This window comes from Pezoporus occidentalis, unplaced genomic scaffold (assembly GCF_034315485.1).
Source record: "Pezoporus occidentalis ecotype Australia unplaced genomic scaffold, CSIRO_AGI_Poc_V1 ctg304, whole genome shotgun sequence".
Classification (NCBI taxonomy): domain Eukaryota; kingdom Metazoa; phylum Chordata; class Aves; order Psittaciformes; family Psittacidae; genus Pezoporus; species Pezoporus occidentalis.
The window spans coordinates 23,544-42,212 of record NW_026914986.1 but is presented as its reverse complement, the minus strand read 5'-3'; the positions used below and the strand labels follow the sequence as shown (position 1 = coordinate 42,212).

Genomic DNA, 18,669 nt, shown 5'->3' with positions numbered 1-18,669 from the left:
CAGGGCCTGCAGTGTACTGGGTTATACTGGAGGGCTACTGAGCCTGCAGTGTGCTGGGTTATATTGGAGGGCTACTGAGCCTGCAGTGTACTGGGTTATACTGGAGGGATACTGAGCCTGCAGTGTACTGGGTTATACTGGAGGGATACTGAGCCTGCAGTGTGCTGGGTTATACTGGAGGGATACTGAGCCTGCAGTGTACTGGGTTATACTGGAGGGCTACTGAGCCTGCAGTACTCCATGGGTTAGCACCATACAGGCAGCACTGAGCTGCCCTGACTCCCCTGACCTTGGCCAAGGAGGAACATGAGTGTTTTGGCTGTCATCTTGGCATGCCATGCTGTGTGCTGTGCTGTGCCATGCCATGCTGTGTGTTGTGCCATGCCATGCTGTGTGCTGTGCCATGCTGTGTGCTGTGCCGTGCCATGCTGTGTGCTGTGCCATGCCATGCCATGCTGTGTGCTGTGCCATGCTGTGTGCTGTGCCGTGCCATGCTGTGTGCTGTGCCGTGCCATGCTGTGTGCTGTGCCATGCCATGCTGTGTGTTGTGCCATGCCATGCTGTGTGCTGTGCCATGCCATGCTGTGTGCTGTGCCATGCTGTGTTCTGTGCCATGCCATGCTGTGTGCTGTGCCATGCTGTGTGCTGTGCCGTGCCATGCTGTGTGTTGTGCCATGCCATGCTGTGTGCTGTGCCACTTTCCTCCCCATGCTGGAAGGGCTCTCGCTGTGCTCTGGCTCCCCAGCTCCACACACAGGGATGAGATCCCAGCTCCTTGCAGGGGCGGTGGAAGCTCCGTCTCTCACCTCCCTTCAGAGCTGCTATTCCCCAACTGAGTCAGCGCTGGCAGGCAGCTGCGGCACAGACCCGCGCAGGGCTGGTGCTGGGGGTGCAGGATGCGTCCCCAGCTCTGGGGGGGCTGGCGGCTGGACGATCCCCACCATGGGCTGGGCCCTGCCCTGCTGCTGGGCGCTCACTCCTGACTCGGGCTGACGAGGCTTCGCCTGGGGCCGGCGCGGAGCCGGGTGAGCCGGGACGCGGCAGCAGCACCCGGCTGGACCAGTCTGGCCAGGGCCGGGTGACGCAGGGCGCTGTCACCGCCCCAGCCCTTCCCCAGCGCCTCTCGCTGCCCCTGCCCGGCTCCGGCCTCGGGTTCCCTCCGCGGGGAACGGGCCCTGCTCCGTTCTTAACCCACCCGGGCACGCAGCGCTGCCACCGCCACGCCCGGGGCAGGGGTGCCCGCATGGCGCCACCATGGCCCGGCAGCACCGGGGGACCCCAGGGGGGCCGCAGGGCTGAGCCGGACCCTGACCACGGCCCTGCCCGCTCGGAGCCCTCAGGGCGATGCTGGAGCCTTGGGGGGACCTGGGGGGGGATCCCCGCACATGGGGGTCCCCGCGCTCCCCCCCCCCCCGCACGTGCCTCGCCGCGCCCGGTGACGTCACCCAGGTGATTCCCGCCCCGCTGCCCAATCACCTGCCGGCCACAGGCGGGGCGGCCGCGCCCCCGCCAATAGGGAGCGGATAAACACGTCCGGCGGGGGGGCGTGGCCAGGAGGCGGCCGCTGTTGACGGGCGCGTCGAGTGTCCAATAGGAACGCGGAAACTCCATAAGGGGCGGGGCTTGGGGCGGGGCGAGGCAGGGCGGGGCGGGGCGGGGCTGGCGCGGGCGCTGCTCGGCTTTTGTTCGGGCCGGAGCGGGGCGGGCGGCAGAGCTCGCGCTGGGGTCGCGCGCGCGCAGGTGAGAGGGGACCGGGATCGGGACCGGGACCGGGATCGGGATCGGGATCGGGATCGGGATCGGGATCGGGATCGGGACCGGGATCGGAGCCGGGTCGGGGGTCGCGGCTCGGTCCCGCTGTCCGGGGCAGGTCCGTCGGTGCCACCCCCCCCCCCCCCCAACCCCTCCGCAGCAGCGGAGCCCCGAGTTCCGCCGGTCCCGTGTGCGTGCGGCCGGGGAGGGCGCAGCCTGCGCGGATCCGGTCGGGCGGGTCCCTGGGGCGAGGCCCCGCGGGCGCTGTCCCGGGCCCCGCTCCCCGGTGGCGGCCGCGCTGCCGGGTCCGCCCCGGAGCCCTGCGGTGCCCGGCGCTGCCCGAGGGCTTGGGGGGGGGGGGGCTTCGGTGGCCCGGGATCAGCGCAGCCCAGAGGGGGGTCCCGGTGGAGCCCTCCAGGGTGAGCCCGCGGCGGTGGGAGAGGAGCGCGCCCGCTCCTCGCTTTGGCTTCGTGAATCGGGTTCGCAGAGGAAGGGGCAACGGTGAAAGGCGCTGGGAGCTGCCCGGTGCAGCTTGGACGTCGGTGCCGGGAGAGGAGGGAGAGCCCTTGCCGAGAGGCCTCGGTCCTGTCTTGGCGTTGTCCCCGCACGGGTGGGAAGGTGGCGGCTGCCCTCACTTAGGCCACAGCGTTTCCCTTCCTTAGCACCTCGGGCAAGCCCCATGGCTTTGGTGACCGTTCCCTGCCACCATCCCCGTGTGGAGGGGACCATGACCCAGCTGGCTTCATCCCCAGCAGCCGCCGCACCTCCTGCTCCAGCCCGCACCGTCCTGGCTTCGGCGCCCGCTGCTCTCGGCGCCTTCTGCCGTGGGGCTGGCTGGTGCCGGGGGCAAAGCGTCTTCACACCCCCCCCCCGGGTACCGCGGGGCTGGAGCGGGGCCGGGAGCTGTCACCGCAGCCGGGGCGGGCGCTGTGCCCAAGGCTCCGCTCCTGGCCCCGCACTCGGGTCCGGCCCAGCCGGTAACGGGGCCGGGGAGGCTTTAGGGTCCCTTTTGGTGTCCTTGGGGGTGCTGTGTCAATGTCACCCAGGCGGTGCGCTGGGCACCCCACGGAACTGGCTCCGCACATCTGAAGCCTGTAATCGCTCATCGCTTTGGAGGCTTTCTGTAAAGTCTCATGAAAAACCCATTTTACTGCTGATTTGGCTCAAAGTTGGCTGTCTGGGTAGGAATGGCCAAGGCTCCCGGCGCCAGTGGCCAAGGGGTGGTTTCCCCTCCTCAGGGGTCGGCTCCTAGGGGAGATGTGGGTCCCCAGCACTCGGGGGTGCTAATGGGGTGCTGTGGGAAGGTGGGGCTGCCACGGCAGGGCCCTGGCTTCCAGACAATGGCGTTCTCAGCCTATTGTCTGGGCGAGGTGGAGCGTCCTTGCCGGCTCCAGGAAGCGCCTGCATCCCGGTGGGGCCGAGCCCGGCTGCTGGGGGGGTTCTGCCGGGGCTGGGCACGGAGTGACCCATGCACCGTGCCCTGTGCTCAGCCATGGTGGCACTGCCGTGGCTTGGCTGCAGCCGGGGACCTTGGAGGGTCATCCCCCTGGTCCCGGTGCTGGTGTTCAGTGTCATACTCGCTGCTGCCCTAATCCCATTAAGTGTCCCCTTTGTTTCCCCATTGGAATCCTGCTCTGTGGGGCAGGCGGGTGCAGCTGCACGGCTCTCGGCTGGGGCTGTTCCCGGGATGCTGGTTTCCCTTCGAGGCTGTGGTTTGGTGTGGGAGCGCTCCATGGGATCTGGCTTTCCATCCTGCTTCCAGCTCTCCAGGGTTTCGGAGCCGGGTGCGAATGGGGGAGCCCCCGGGAGCGGAGCTGCCCTGGGCCCATCCGCAGGCCCGGAGGTGCTTTGCAGAGAACTTGCAAGGCTTTAATTGCAGCATCTGTACCCAGGCTGCTGCTCGTCTGCAGGGTTTAAATGAGACTGGCTTCTAATTAACACAACTTAAAAGGACATTTAATGTCTGTTAAAACAGCTCAGGCTGCTTTGGACTTGAGCTTTTGCCTTCCTTTTTGGTGGTGCTTTCTCACCTAGACTGGGGGTGTGGGGCTTGGGAGGTGCCTCTCGGCCCCATGTAACTGTGGGGGTCTGTGTGGATGGAAGCAGCTCGCCGGGGCTGTGCTGGTGCCTCGAATCCCTGCGATGGGAGGGTTGGGTTCACCCCTGTTTCCTATGGATGCTGTTTGAAGCACTGGAGGCCAGCAGGGGTGTGGAGGCAGAGGTGCTCCCTCTCCAAAGAAGCCTTTAAACTTGGCCTAAGCAATGCCTGTGCTTAAACTGGGCTGGGTCTGGTGCTGTGCAGGTGCCTCAATGGGCAGAGCTCCTCAACCCGGCTTCCCCAGGGCTGCGCGCAGGGGAGATGAAGCTGTTTCTATAAGGAGAGGCTTGAAATACCCTTCCCAACCGGCCAGCCCTGGGGGGCTCCGCTGCTGGCAGACCCCAGGGCACCTCCACGCACCTCGGCCACTCAGCTCCCAAACCCCTTTGCCACCAGGGCCGGGAATGGCTGCATCAGGCGTGTGGGAGAGAGCTTTGGTGCTGCCCCAGCGCTGTTGTAATGGCTGTGACGCGCGGGCAGAGCCCCGGTGACAAACCCGTAACTTGCTCCGACAGGCCGGGTGCTGACGGGTGCCGCTGATAATTCCTTGTGAAGCCTCTGAACTTTACCCGTGGAATGCAGTTGGATGGAGAAGGGAAGCGCAGGGTCCCTGCCACCGCCTCGGCTCCGCCGGGGCCGAGGTGGCAAAACCCCAGTGTTTCGTGATGGGAGCTGGGAACAGGCTGGGAGGCTCAAAGCCTAAATTTAAAGCCTGCAATTATCGTGTTCTTAAAGGACGATTTGTTCTTTGTGCGCTTGAAAGCAAAATAATGGGGTTTGTGTGTTTTTTCTTTTAATGCAGATGGAGCTATGGTGGGTAATTGCCATGGACAAGTGGCAGTGTTTCTAATGAGATCAGCAAGCTTGAACTGAGGAGGGGATGTGTCTGTGTGGGTCTTCCCGATGCCTCTGCAGATGGTAGTGTTGGACGTGGGGAGAGAAGATGTGGGGCTGCCAGAGAGCCTGCCGTGGGTCTTCAGCACGTCCGTGCCCATGGGAAAAGCCTCCTTGAGACAGGATCCCTGGTGTGGGGCTGCCCCCATGGGAGCAGAGGCAGCACAAGAGAAGGGGACCTGATCCCACATCAAGGCTGCTGGGTCCGTGCTAGTGGTCAGAAGCGCATGTGGGGCAGGGAGGTGATGCTGGGCTGCAGTGGGGCACGGTGTGGGGAGCGCGCGGTGGCCGTGGTGCAGCAGATGGTGCCTTGGTGCAGCTCCCGCACAGGTCGGTGGCTGTCATGCCTGGTGCTGTGCCCGCTCTCACAAGGGGCGATGGGTGATAACTCGTCATGGCGTGAAGTGCCAGGACCCTCCAGCCTGGGCTCGGCGTGTGCCAGGGCTGTCGGGAGCGGTTGATGCGGGTGCAGGGAGCAGGTGATGGAGAGCAGGAGCAGAGCGGGTCCCGCTGGGGATGCTGCCAGGGGCTGGTGGCACCATGCCCACGGGCTGTGGTACCCCTGGATGGTGGGAGCAGGAGCTCTGCTCAAGCTTAACCTCCTCAGGAGCACCCAAAGAATAACCAGGGGGTGAGAGCACAGGTCTATAGAGCAGCTTCCACCCATCCCTGTCCTCAGGGACCTGATGCTGTCAGAGCTGGTGGGGTGGCCAGAGCTGCTGGTACCTCTGTCAGGCAACAAAGGCCACCAGCTCCTTTGTGTGCAGGTCCAGGGCAGCCTCGTGCCATTGCAGTCAGCTCTCAGTCTCCAACAAGAGGCCGATCCCCTGTTGCCCTCTCCTCCTCATTAAACTTCAAACTGCTCTTGTTCCCCCTTTGAAACCCACTTATCTTCACTGTAAAGCCCCATTGAAAGGGCTTGTGGTAGCCGGGCTCTGACTCTAACGCTTCCCATTGATGCTCCTGAAAAGCTCCTTTCTCTGCCTCCTCCCGCTGCGTGTTCCTGCGAGGGATCCTCTTCAAAGCCAGCACAGCTTTTGTGCGGTGCTGGGGCTGCTGCAGGAGCTTCCTTAGCGATGGGGTGATGGTGATGGGGGACCTTGTCCCTTGGAGGGCTCCAGTGCTGCTGGGTGTCGATGTGGCTCTGTTCGAGCAGGGGTCACCGCTCCAGCAGGGTGCTGGGGACCGGAGATCGTTCCCGTTGTAGCCCGAGTGCTTCTAAAATAGACTCTGTTCTCACACTGCATTTGTTGAGTTGCTGCCACTGCCTCTTCCCTCTCCTTAAGAGCTGAAGTGGCTCCAGTTCCAGGCACAGCCTCTTTGGGGGTCACTGCAGCTCCACTGCTCCATGGGAAGAATGGGCGCAAGGATGCTCTGGACTGGGAAGCACGATGTGATCTCAGCCCCCCAAACCTGCTCTGTGCCCCCCATCTGCTCGCTTTGGGGGGGGAAGCGCTGCTGCTCCCCACGAGGTCCCTGGGCAATGGCTCTTCCTGCACCAAGCAGTGCTTGTGGCCTCCCCGCTGCTGGTCTGGGTGGCTCAGCCTGGGGCTGCCGTTCCCAGATCCTTCCTCCGCAGGCGCTGTGGGGAGGGACGGTGCTGCTGGATGCTCATCAAATGGCTCTGGTGCCGTGGGAGCTGCCTCTGCCTTCCCTGGCATTCCTGGCTGCGGGAAGTGGTGGGAGAGGCATTAACCTTCTCCTGGCTCTCTGCTGCATGGCACTGGCTGAAGCCCCTTTATTGGCTTGGCCCTGTCCCCATCGTGGTGCTCGAGGTCTGTCCTCCCCCAGACCCGCTCTTTGGGGTGCCCCATATCTGCCTTGCTGGCTCCTGGGGGGGGGGGTCCCACTGTTCCTGGGGCTGAGTCCTGGCTCCCTGCAGGCTTGGGGGTGGGCTCAGCTGGGGCTGGGTGGTGTCGCTCTGCCCTTGCTGTGCTCCATAACGTCCAATAACATCCTGTGGATGAGGGAGGGAAGAGCAGCACTTGTCCTACCTACAGCCCAGTATACCTCACGGCTGACCCCTCCAGGGCAAGTGTTCTCCCCTGGACCCCAAACACCCCCTGCTGCCCTCCCCTTTGCTGTCTGTGGGGGCCCTGCCCCGCTGCATCCATTCACCACCAAAAGCATCACGGGTGAGCCCCGGCACAACCGGCATCCTCTGGTCCCTCAGAGGAGGAGGAGGGAGGACATCTGAGGACAGAGCCCTGTTATAGAGCATGGGGGCGAAGCTTATGTTGGGTGTCTGGCCCTTACTGAGTGATGAGCAGAGGATGCTTGGCTCAGCGGAAACCTCCCTGCTTGCTGCTGGAGCATCCAACGTTTGCTCCCCTGGCCCCATCACCTCGGGTGCCACCGGCTGTGCTGATGCTGCAGGGGAACGATGGGTTCTGCATTAAATGAGGTGCCCATGGTCCCTCCTGGGGAGGGATCCTGCCTGTGCTGTGCAGCACCCACCCTGTGCCCCCTCTGCATCTGCTGCAGGGCACCGACGCCTCTAACCCGGTGCTCATTAGCTTGGACCCACTCTCCTTGTCTGGAGCCCATCATCACCTGAGCTTGTGTCTGGGCTCGGAGGAGCTTTGCTGGCGTTTGATGTCCTCGTGGTGCAGACGGAGGGGGATGGCTCATGTGGCTCATGCATAATGCAGGGAGGGAGCTGCGAGGAGCCGGGGCCGGTGTCTGAGCTGGGCTCACACAGGTTTGGAGAATTAAGAGCCTATCAAATGCCTGTGTGATGTGGAGCAGATGCCAGCAGCCGCTGCGATGCAGGCACAGCCTGCCCCTCTCCAGTGCTGGTTCCCTGCTGCCTGGGGGTCCCTGCTCTGGCTTTGGGGATGCTCGGGGTCCTTATACCCCCCCCGTGTGCTGCAGGAGCTTCCCTGCCCTTGGCTCTGCTCTCCCCTTGCCCAGCCTGTTCAGGGCAGCGTGGCTGGGAGCTGCCATGGCAGCAGCACCAAGGCCACCAGTGCCAGCAGTGCGCTCTCCTGCCCGCGGCCTTCCTTGGGCAGGGCTTATCATTGCTTTCCTTTGGCTTCCCCATAGTTTGGAGGCTCTGCCCCCCATGGCCAGGGCGTTCCAATGGGGGAGGATTTGCTCTCCCAACTGCCGAGGCAGCAGCTCTGGGATACACACAGGGTGTGTGGTGCTGGGGCACTCCCAGCTTGGCACTGGGGCTCTCCTGGCCAAGCCCTGCTGGGGCACAGGGTGGGGAGCGGACACGGGCGTCATGCGCTGAATGGGAACCCCGGCTCCTGCCCACACCCTGCATGGGAATGATGTGCCCTGGCTGGCCTCCATTAGCGGGTCCAGGTCCTGCTGCCTTGCGAGCATGCATAATGCAGGGCACATTAAAGCCAGAGCAGTTCTTAGGCTGTGATTGCTGCTTGACAGCTCAAGAACACTGAACTGGCAGGAGCAGGGCCCAGCAGCGGTGCTGGGGAGGTGGCTGGGGGTGCCCATGGTGGGATGCGGGATGCTCACAGGGTGGGATGCAGAATGCATTGGTGGGATGCAGGATGCCCACAGGGTGGGATGCAAGGTGCTCGCATGGTGGGATGTGGGATGCTGACAGGGTGGGAGGCAGAATGCATCGGTGGGATGCAGGGTGCTCGCAGGGTGGGATGCAGAATGCATCAGTGGGATGCGGGATGCATTGGTGGGATGCAGGATGCTCACAGGGTGGGATGCAAGGTGCTCGCATGGTGGGATGTGGGATGCTGACAGGGTGGGAGGCAGAATGCATCGGTGGGATGCAGGGTGCTCGCAGGGTGGGATGCAGAATGCATCAGTGGGATGCGGGATGCTCACAGGGTGGGATGCAGAAAGCATCAGTGAGATGCGGGATGTTCATAGGGTGGGATGCAGGGTGCTTGCAGAGTGGGATGCAGAATGCATTGGTGGGATGCGGGATGCTCACAGGGTGGGATGCAAGGTGCTCGCATGGTGGGATGTGGGATGCTGACAGGGTGGGATGCAGGATGCAGCAGTGGGATGCGGGATGCTCGCATAGTGGGATGCAGGATGCTTGCATGGTGGGATGCAGGGTGCTTGCGCAGTGGGATGTAAGGTGCGCTCATAGTGGGATGCGGGATGCTTGCATGGTGGGATGCAGGGTGCTTGCGCAGTGGGATGTAAGGTGCGCTCATAGTGGGATGCGGGATGCTCGCATGGTGGGATGCAGGGTGCTCACGCAGTGGGATGTAAGGTGCGCTCATGGTGGGATGCTCTCACGGTGGGATGCTCTCACGGTGGGATGTGTGATGTGGCTCCAGTGTTTGTGCCAGGCTGGGGTTTTTCCCTGCGAGCTCGGCCGCTCCTTGGGAACAGCCGGCAGCGCTGGGGCGAGCTGTGCCAAGCCCGTGCGCGCCGTGCCCTGCCGTGCCCCACCGCGCGCCCCACGCACGCCGCGTCCCCGGCCGCCACCCGACGCCCTGACTCAGCTGCCGGGTGGTGGGGGGCTGCTGGGGGGGCTCAACCCCTTCCCCTTCCAACCCCAAGCAGGGTGCTAAGGCCCGAGGCTGCCGCACCGGCCCGGCTGGTCCCGGGGTCTGGAGCGCATCCAGGGGCTCGTGGCCGCCCCGGTCCAGGTTGCTGCATGAATCAGAGCTGGTGGAGGTGGTAATTACGCCTGTTGGGAAGCGCGGCCGGGTGCAGCTGCTCCCTTCAAGCTTATCTCGCCTCTGAAACTCTGAGTCATCCCCACCCTTGCGCCGCCGGAGGAAGGGGCAGGAATCCCGCTGTGGGGCTGGATGGTGCTGTCTGTGTCGTGTCGTCCCCCCCATCCCTCCCCTCCTGGCCGTGCCGGGGGCTGGATGTGGGGCTGGTGACTCACAGCCCTGCAGCTTCCGCCTGCCTGTGAGCTCAGGGGTTCCTCCGGGAGCCATCCTCCTTAGCAAAGAGAAGGGAAACGCAGCCCTGCTCGAAAGCAGCCTGGTCCTGAGTTTGGGGTGCGCTGGGCTGCCCTGTCCTGCCGCCACAGTGTGGTGCTCAGCGCAGCACGGGACCGCGCCACGCGTGCTCGTGGTGCTGAGCGCCCGCAGGAGAGCTTCCCCTGGGTATCTTTAGGTGATCTGGGAGCATCCCAGAGGGCTTCTAAGAGCTCCTTGGCGCTGCAGCCCCTGGCTCTGAGGCCGCTCTGTACAAGTGGTGGGGCTGGAGCCGGGTCCTGGCTGCGGGTCCCTGCGCTCGCACCTTCCCCGCCGAGGCGGTGCTGACGCTGCGCCAGGCGCGGTCGTGTCTGAACACGAGCAGCAAAGTGCTGAGCTGTGGGTTCGTCATCCCCGCGCTGCTTTCATCCGGCGCCGGGCGGAGGGGCAGATTGGCATCTGCTGGGGCTGCGTGGGGCTGGGGGCTGCCGCAGGACTCACTCCTCCCCTGCCTGCCCCGCAGAGCAGCCATGGAGGTGATGAACATGATGGAGCAGCCCATCAAGGTGACGGAGTGGCAGCAAACCTACACCTACGACTCGGGCATCCACTCCGGAGTCAACACCCAGGTGCCCTCGGTCAGCAGCAAGTGCCTCGGGGACGAGGAGGAGCTCTATGGGAAGCAGTACACCATCAAGAAGACGACCACCACCAGCTACTGCCAGGGAGGGAGCCAGAACCAGAGCCAAGCACAAGGTATGGGCTGCGGGACCGGGCACGCCTGCAGCCTTGGCTGCTCAGCTCCTGCCTGCCTTCGCCTCCCCCGGGAGCCGTGCTCATTCTGGGCACTGCTCCACGCCGCCTTCCACACCCCGGGAGCTGCTGAAATCTGCTCCCTCCTGTCCTGCCCCGCGCTGGGGCTGTGGGGTGGCACGCAGCCAGCCCGCGGTGCTGAGCTCTGCGCGCACATCCGCCTTGGATCGAGCTGCGAACAGCTGATCCCGGCCCACGGATCGGCGTCTGCTCTGCTGCCCACGCGGGAGCGCTGGCTCCGAGCTGCCAGCCTGTGCTCCAGCTCTGCCTGCTTGGCCTGTCTGCGAGGGCAAAGCAGGCAGAGACACAGCCCCCGGAGCTAAAGGAGATGCTTCCCACAGCTTCAGCCCATAAAAGAGGGCTCTGTTTGCCTCCACGCATCCCCCGTGTGGATGGGCCATGGGAGGTTTGGTTGCCAGCACCCCTGGGGACCAAGTGGTACCCGTGCCGCAGTGACGGGGACACTGCTGCAGCATCGCTGCCGCACAGCTCACTCTCATCCCGGTGTTACAGGGGAGGCCTCTGTGTCCTCCTCCTAATCCCCAGCTTGTCCAAGTTGCAAATATCCTTCATTTTCTTAATGAACGGGCCTTGTGAGACGAGTGCCTCCTCACGCTGCCTCACTGAGCGTTGCGTTACCTCCGCGCTGCCGTATCTGTGCCCGCTTTGAAGCACCAGCTCCTTGCGGCGATGCTCAGCGCATCGAGATGGGGAAGCGGCGGTGGGGGAGCCCGGCTCTGACGCTGCTCCTCCTTGCCCCCCGCAGCGGACATGGAGGCTCAGCTGGCCATGACCCGGGCGCAGCGCGTCCGTGCTGCCATGTACCCGGAGACGGTGGAGGACCGCTCGCTGCTGCTCAGCACGCAGCTCGAGGGGCAGCAGACCAACGTGCAGCGCCTGGCCGAGCCCTCGCAGATGCTGAAATCGGCCATCGTGCACCTCATCAACTACCAGGACGACGCCGAGCTGGCCACGCGCGCCATCCCCGAGCTCACCAAGCTGCTCAACGATGAGGACCCGGTAAGGAAGCGGCTTGGCTGGCGCCGGGCTCCCAGCACAGATGAGCTCCCGTCCTCATGGGGCTCCTTGGCAGAGCTCTGCAATCCCCGCAGAAGGATGGAACCCAGCTCCGTCCGCTCGCATCCCATCCTTGCTGCTCGGGATGCAGCTCTCCTGCCCTGGCCTTGCGCAGACGCCAGCTCTCGGTGCTGCAGCCCATCCCTGCAGCATGCTGGTGCTGCATGGACCCCCCATTGTTCGCACTGCAGCGTGGCTCCCGGAGCAGCGCGGATGAGCGCTGTTACAACCAGCGGTCCTCATCCGTGCCGGTGCTGCTGCCCCAGCACCACGCTGCCCGTGGATCCCTCCTGTCCCTGCGGGGATGGGCGGCAGCGGGACCCCTTCCCACCAGCAGCTTCTCTCCCGCAGGTGGTTGTCAGCAAAGCAGCCATGATCGTGAACCAGCTCTCCAAGAAGGAGGCCTCGCGCCGTGCCCTGATGCAGTCGCCGCAGATCGTGGCGGCCGTGGTGCGCACCATGCAGAGCACCAGCGACCTGGACACGGCGCGCTGCACCACCAGCATCCTGCACAACCTCTCGCACCACCGCGAGGGCCTGCTCTCCATCTTCAAGTCCGGCGGCATCCCGGCCCTCGTCAGGATGCTGAGGTAGGAGGCTGCTGGTCGGGAGCACAAAAGGTCCCCCCCCCCATCCTGGGCTGGGGGTAGAGGAAGGGAGGGCTCCTGCTGCCTCCTGCTCGCACCAAAACCAAGGGAATGGGAGACCTGGAACCTTTCAGCCTATGGGAGCCCCAGGGGTTGCTGCCTTTGGAGCCTGTGTGGCGGCAGGAGGAGGGGAGCAGCCCCCCCATTGCCTTGTCCATAGGGATGGGGCTCCCTCGGTGTCCCTGCCCGTGGCACGGTTGGGCTCGCATCCGGTGCTGCGGGAGGGCGCTGGGTGGGAGCCGGGGCTGTGGCGAGCTGACGTGGCTCCGGGCTGCTGCCTGCAGCTCGCCGGTCGAGTCGGTCCTCTTCTACGCCATCACCACCCTGCACAACCTGCTGCTGTACCAGGAAGGGGCCAAGATGGCCGTGCGCCTGGCCGACGGCTTGCAGAAGATGGTCCCTCTGCTCAACAAGAACAACCCCAAGTTCCTGGCCATCACCACCGACTGCCTTCAGCTCCTCGCCTACGGCAACCAGGAGAGCAAGGTGGGGCCCGGGGGGGTCCTACAGAAGGGAGGGAGGAGCGGGGTGATTGCCCATCCTCGCTCCCTGCGGGCTGATGCCCTGCTCTCACGGGGGTGATGGCAGTGTGTGTCCCGCACACCCTGCCCATGGTGCTTGTCTTGCAGCTGATAATCCTGGCCAACGGAGGCCCCCAGGCCCTGGTGCAGATCATGCGCAGCTACAACTACGAGAAGCTGCTCTGGACCACGAGCCGGGTGCTGAAGGTGCTCTCGGTGTGTCCCAGCAACAAGCCCGCTATTGTTGAGGCTGGTAAGAGGGGCTGCCCTGCCGGTGTGGGGCAGGAGGTGGGGCAGGGGGGTGCCGGGGTGATGCTCTGAACGGCTGCTGAGGTGCTGCCCTGGCACTGTGTGCGAGCAGGATCTGGCCTGGCTGCCTGGGAGCTGTCTCCCTGCGCTGCATTTAGCCTCTGAGGCTGCATCCCGCATTAGGAGCATCGTTTATGGGCTGCTCTCGCCGTGCAAACCCATTGCCTCCCCCTTCTCCTTTGGGTGTTGACGCTGGGGTCTCCTCCCTGGCAGGCGGCATGCAGGCGCTGGGCAAGCACCTGACCAGCTCCAGCCCCAGGCTGGTCCAGAACTGCCTCTGGACCCTGCGGAACCTGTCTGATGTGGCCACCAAGCAGGTGAGCGTGCGGGACCCTGCCCTGTGCTCCAGCACCCAGTCTGGGGGCTGCTGCTGCCAAGGCCACCCCCGTTTATCTGTGATGGGGGGGCAGCATCACCAGGGCTGGTGCTGGCCCTGCCTTGGACCCCAGCCACCCACTTGGTGCTGCCCAAGGAGCTGCTGTGGAGATGTCTGCCCATGGGGGACCGGGTGAGGGTGACCCTGAGCCCTGCTCTGGGGTTGCTCTCGCAGCCCATTGCCGCCTCCTGATGCGATCCCCAGCTGCTGGGGCTCCTCCGGGCAGATTAGAGCCTGATGCAGCCTGGAAACTATTTGTGCTGGCGCTGAACCATCCCTGCTCAGCTGCGGGGGGGGACGGGACCGTGGTGCCTTTAACTCCTTCCTGCCCCTGCCTGCGGCGGGGCTGGGACCGGGTCACCCGGGGATGCATTGTTTGCAGTTCCCAGCAGGGAAATGCTGCTGGAGACATTGAATTCCCAATGGAGCAGCGCGTGCCGGGAGCACTGCGGGCAAGCAGCTCGGGGGACCGGGGGTGTGCAAAGGCTGCATCTCCTCCATCACTGCCTGCTCCGGTCCATGGCGTGCTGCGGGGCAGCTCTGCCTCCCCACGCCTGGACAAGAGCCTGCAGCACGGAGGCTGCTCCAACCTCCCATCCCTGCTCCTGCAGGAGGGCCTGGACGGGGTCCTCAAGATCCTGGTGAACCAGCTGAGCTCCGACGACGTGAACGTGCTGACCTGCGCCACCGGCACCCTCTCCAACCTGACCTGCAACAACAGCAAGAACAAGACCCTGGTGACGCAGTCGAACGGGGTGGAAGCCCTCATCCACACCATCCTGCGGGCGGGCGACAAGGAGGACATCACCGAGCCGGCCGTGTGCGCGCTGCGGCACCTCACCAGCCGGCACCCCGAGGCCGAGATGGCGCAGAACTCGGTGCGGCTCAACTACGGCATCCCCGCCATCGTCAAGCTCCTCAACCAGCCCAACCAGTGGCCACTGGTCAAGGTGAGGGGCTGGAGCTGGGCGCCGGCTGCCGCTCCGTGCCGGGATGTGGTGCTGAGGGCTCTGTGGCCGGTGCTGTGCGGGGAGCGGTGGTGGCTGCATGCGGCACGGTGAGCTGCACATCCCTGATGGCAGCTAATGGAGGAAGTGAGCTCGTGCTGGCTGCTGGCTCGGATCAATACTCGCCCCGGTGGGAGGAAGCTGAAGTCATGCAGGAGGATGGGGTGGGATGAGCAAGGAGGAAGCTCCGTGCTGATGGGTTCCCATGGGAAGCACACGCTGCCCTGATCCACGGTTGAGACCCATCTCTCTTCCCCCCCCCCTCACCCCTTTCTCCTCTCCTCCAGGCTACCATAGGCCTGATCCGCAACCTGGCCCTGTGCCCGGCCAACCATGCCCCGCTGCAGGAGGCCGCCGTCATCCCACGCCTGGTCCAGCTGCTGGTCAAGGCTCACCAGGATGCCCAGCGGCACGTGGCCGCCGGCACGCAGCAGCCCTACACGGTGAGACCCCTCTGGTGCCCCCAAAACCAACCCATCCCTGGTGGGGGGGGTTGGCTCATGCTCAGGGGGGGGTTGTGCCCTGGCGCTGGTTCTGCTCCGGCTGCTCCATGGCCCTGGCTGAGCCCTTGTCCCCTGGCAGGACGGAGTGAAGATGGAGGAGATCGTGGAGGGATGCACAGGGGCACTGCACATCCTGGCCCGGGACCCCATGAACCGCATGGAGATCTTCCGCCTCAACACCATCCCTCTCTTCGTGCAGGTCAGGGGCTGGGGGGGCACGGGGCTGCTCTTTGTCACCACCCAGGGACCCCGGTGCTCGCTGCCAGCGCTGCCGCTGTGGGAGCCCGTCAGGAGCCCGCAGCTCCCCGCTGCCTGCTTCCCCTCATGGTGCTCCTCACCAACCCCGACAGCTCCTCTACTCGCCGGTGGAGAACATCCAGCGCGTGGCGGCCGGGGTGCTGTGCGAGCTGGCGCAGGACAAGGAGGCAGCAGACGCCATCGATGCTGAGGGGGCCTCGGCTCCCCTCATGGAGCTGCTGCACTCCAGGAACGAGGGGACGGGTGAGTGCCAGGGTTGGGGGGGGGCTCTGTGCTGCCGGGTATCCCCCCAGCTCGCAGTGCTTTAGGGTGCTGAGCCTGCTGCCCTTGCCCTGCAGCCACCTACGCCGCTGCCGTGCTCTTCCGCATCTCCGAGGACAAGAACCCCGACTACAGGAAGCGCGTCTCCGTGGAGCTCACCAACTCCCTCTTCAAGCACGACCCCGCAGCCTGGGAGGCGGTGAGCATCCCCCAGGGAGCCCGTTTTGTCCCTGCGGATGGACCCGTCCCGGCTCCAGCAGCCAACCGTGGATGGGAGCGACTGGAAAAAGGGGGTGCGGGGTGGACGGGCTGCATCCCGAGCTCGCCAGCAGCGCTGGGTGCTCCCTGGGATGGGGCTGGGCCTTGGGCACACGTGAACACGAATCCCCCTTCACTTGTGTCCCCTTCTCTTGTAGGCTCAGAGCATGATCCCCATCAACGAGCCCTACTCAGATGGTGAGTGCGGCGCCGGCTCTTCCTGCGGGGCTCCTCGTGGCTGTGCTCTGGTGGGGCATTGGCCTCCTCTCACCAAACCAGGCTGGTTCCAAACCCTTTCTTGGGTAGCTGCTGGTGCAGCACCAGCCTGGCCTGCTGGGGATGCTCAGCAGGATGCTGGCCCTGGCGCGTGGGGCCATCGGTGACGCTTGGGTCCATTGTGGGTGCTGCGGGCAGGGGGACCAGGAGGGGGTCTGGGCTTGGAGAAGCCGCTCACTGATGGGAGCTGAGGTTGCCCCATCCCTTCCCGCAGAGCTGGACCCCGGCTATCGCCCCATGTACTCGGGTGACATCCCCCTGGACCCCATCGACATGCACATGGACATGGACGGGGACTACCCCATGGACGCCTACAGCGACGGCGTCCGAGCGCCCTTTGCTGACCACATGCTGGCCTAACGTGCCCCGCACCAGGTACCGCTGCCCTGTGCATGGCAGGGCCATGGGGTCCCCGGTGCCAATGGGGTCGGCGTCCCCATTGTCCCATGGGCTTTGGTGGCCCCCAGGTTTCAGCTCAGTAACAGGAGCTCTCCGTGCCCCGTGCAGGTGTTTTCTCCGTACAGAAGAGGGTGGCCCCAGGCTGAGCATCTGCAAGAAGGACTTGGGAGACAGAAGTGCCTGAGAAGACAAAACTTTTCCATTCCCACCAGAGGCTTTGGTTTTCGATGTCTTTTCTTGGCTGTGGGGCTGCGGAGGAGGTCCTTTCCCCCTGGGACTTCTTCACGCACCTCCTGCCGCATCCAGCATCCAAGATCCTGTTTCTGAAGCTTTAAGGCCCACAAGCCCTGCCCCGTCTGCGACCTTCCGTTGCCACAATAGTCCTTTTTCTATGACTAGAGATTTCTTTTGTATTTTTAATATGGTGCCAATGGCTTTTGCCACCTTTAAGTTTGTGCTTTCCAACACCCCCCCCACACCCCGCTGCTTGTTCCCCCTGTTGGTGTTCGAGGGATGGAATCTAACATGGGAAACCCCTTTGTTCTCTGCGAACCCAAACCCAAATCAGGCCAACCCCGTTTGCTGAAAGCAAAGCGTGCCCTGTCCCAGGACCTTCCTTTTAGCCATCGGGATGTCTCTTTCCCATCAGCCGTTGGGGAGCTGACTCTGTACCTGCCTATCCCCCCCACCCCAGGACCCGTATAGGAGTGATCCCGCATTAGGAACCGTGTCCTTGTTACTGATCTCTGTTGCACATTTTAACCCCTTTCCCTTCTTTTTGGTGAGTGGTGTGTTCCTGTCCCCCCCAACCCGCTCCCTTCTCTAACACATGTTCTAAAGAGGCTCTAGATGGTGGTTTAACGCTTCCACTGGAAGGGGATGGACGCTTACAGGAGCGTGGTGCAGGAATGGAAGAGTTTATTATTTCTGTAAGTTGTTTTTGTATAGACCAAAGCAAAGAATAAAATAACCCCCCAGCCCCGTGGTGCCCTGAGCCTGTTCTTCTGTCCCCGAGCCCCATTGGGGTGGCCGGGCTGCGGGTCACCAGCGCCCTCCTTGTGGGAGCTCATTCCATCCTTTGCACCCACGTTGCCTGGCCCAGGGCTCAGGTGGTGGCTGAGGATGCTGCTCAGCAAGGCACAGGTCACCTCTGGCAGCCCCGTGCCTGTCACCAGGCACCTCTGCTCTGTCAGGAGCTGCAACCTCCCTGTAATTAAGAGTCGTGCTAATTAGGCAGCACCAGCAGCATCTCCTCTTTACTGAGGTGCTGGTCAGGATCGAGCTGCTCTGAGTGATGGAGCGGAGCCTGGATGGGGCCAGGTGAACGGTGGCATTGCCTCCATCAACCCGGGCTGCCTCCTGCCCAGCACGGCAGCAGATGGCAGAGGAAATGCTCTTGGCTCAGCCGTGCCCAGGAGCGCAATGGGAAGCGTCGCCTGTGCCAGGAGGGATCGCGCTGGGAGGTGGGTACAGCACAGGGCACAGCAGGACCGTGCTTGGCCATGGTGAGGCCTGGCAGGAGCCGCTCTGGGAAGCGGGGCCGGCTCCATCCCTGCCCCATGGCTCCTGTGCTGAGCTCAGCCCCGGCGCAGGAGGGATGCGGCCGCGCTTCCTGCCCTGGCCCTGCCATAGGGATGAGGAGCACGGCAGCTGCTTCCCGGGCAGAGCCGAGCGCGCTTCCGGAGGGCAGCTTCGGGACAAGGCTGGGACCAGGGAGGCGCTGCCAGAGCAGGAGCTGGAGCAGTGACAACGGGAACGGGCCCCTGTGCAGGGGGAGCAGGACACTGAGCACCTGCCCCAGGAGGGACCGCGTCCTGCAGCACCCGGGGCCATGGGCAGGGATGTGCCCCTCAAACCCTGGGGTCTTCTCAGTGGGGAAGGTGCTGAGACTTCCATGGCCCCACTCCCACTTGGGGACTCTGACACCTATAAGGGGTTTTCCATTGGGATTCCAGCTCCCTCGGAGTGAGCGGCTGGGGGCCTGCGGCTGGACCGGGATCCCCAGGGATGGATTGGCCGCAGCTGCAGAGCGGTTTGGCCGCAGGAGCTGGGATGCGGCCGTGCTCCATCTTCCCCAGTGCCTGAACCAGGAAGTCAGCGTGGGAGCGGGGAGGGTTTTCCTGCTCTGCGGAAGAGGCTGAGGCTGCGGAGGGCGTTTCTGCAGGGGGAAGGGAGCTGAGGACACAGCCCTTGGGCACAGAGAGCATCCCACGGTGTGGGCAGCCCCAGTGAGGGCTGTGGCAGGCACAGAGCACCCGGGCTTGGGGATCACAGCGGAACTGAGCCCGTTCCAGCTGGGAAGTTGGGCAGCGTCAGGATGAGCAGGGCAGGGTGATGGCTTTGGGTGCATGG

At 64.4% G+C, this 18,669-nt stretch overlaps 1 protein-coding gene across 1 annotated transcript; it reads left to right on the top strand.

The window, feature by feature from the left end:
• The first annotated feature begins 1,661 nt into the window (after positions 1-1,661).
• On the top strand, positions 1,662-17,297 carry JUP (junction plakoglobin). The gene is made up of 15 exons (XM_062627649.1): positions 1,662-1,740; positions 10,136-10,368; positions 11,192-11,445; positions 11,854-12,092; positions 12,434-12,635; positions 12,779-12,923; positions 13,193-13,296; positions 13,967-14,305; positions 14,650-14,805; positions 14,945-15,064; positions 15,216-15,366; positions 15,462-15,583; positions 15,801-15,840; positions 16,133-16,279; positions 16,404-17,297. Exons 2-14 carry the CDS (start codon positions 10,143-10,145, stop codon positions 16,276-16,278), a joined length of 2,244 nt encoding a protein of 747 aa, XP_062483633.1. The 5' UTR covers positions 1,662-1,740; positions 10,136-10,142; the 3' UTR covers position 16,279; positions 16,404-17,297.
• The last annotated feature ends 1,372 nt before the right edge of the window (positions 17,298-18,669 follow it).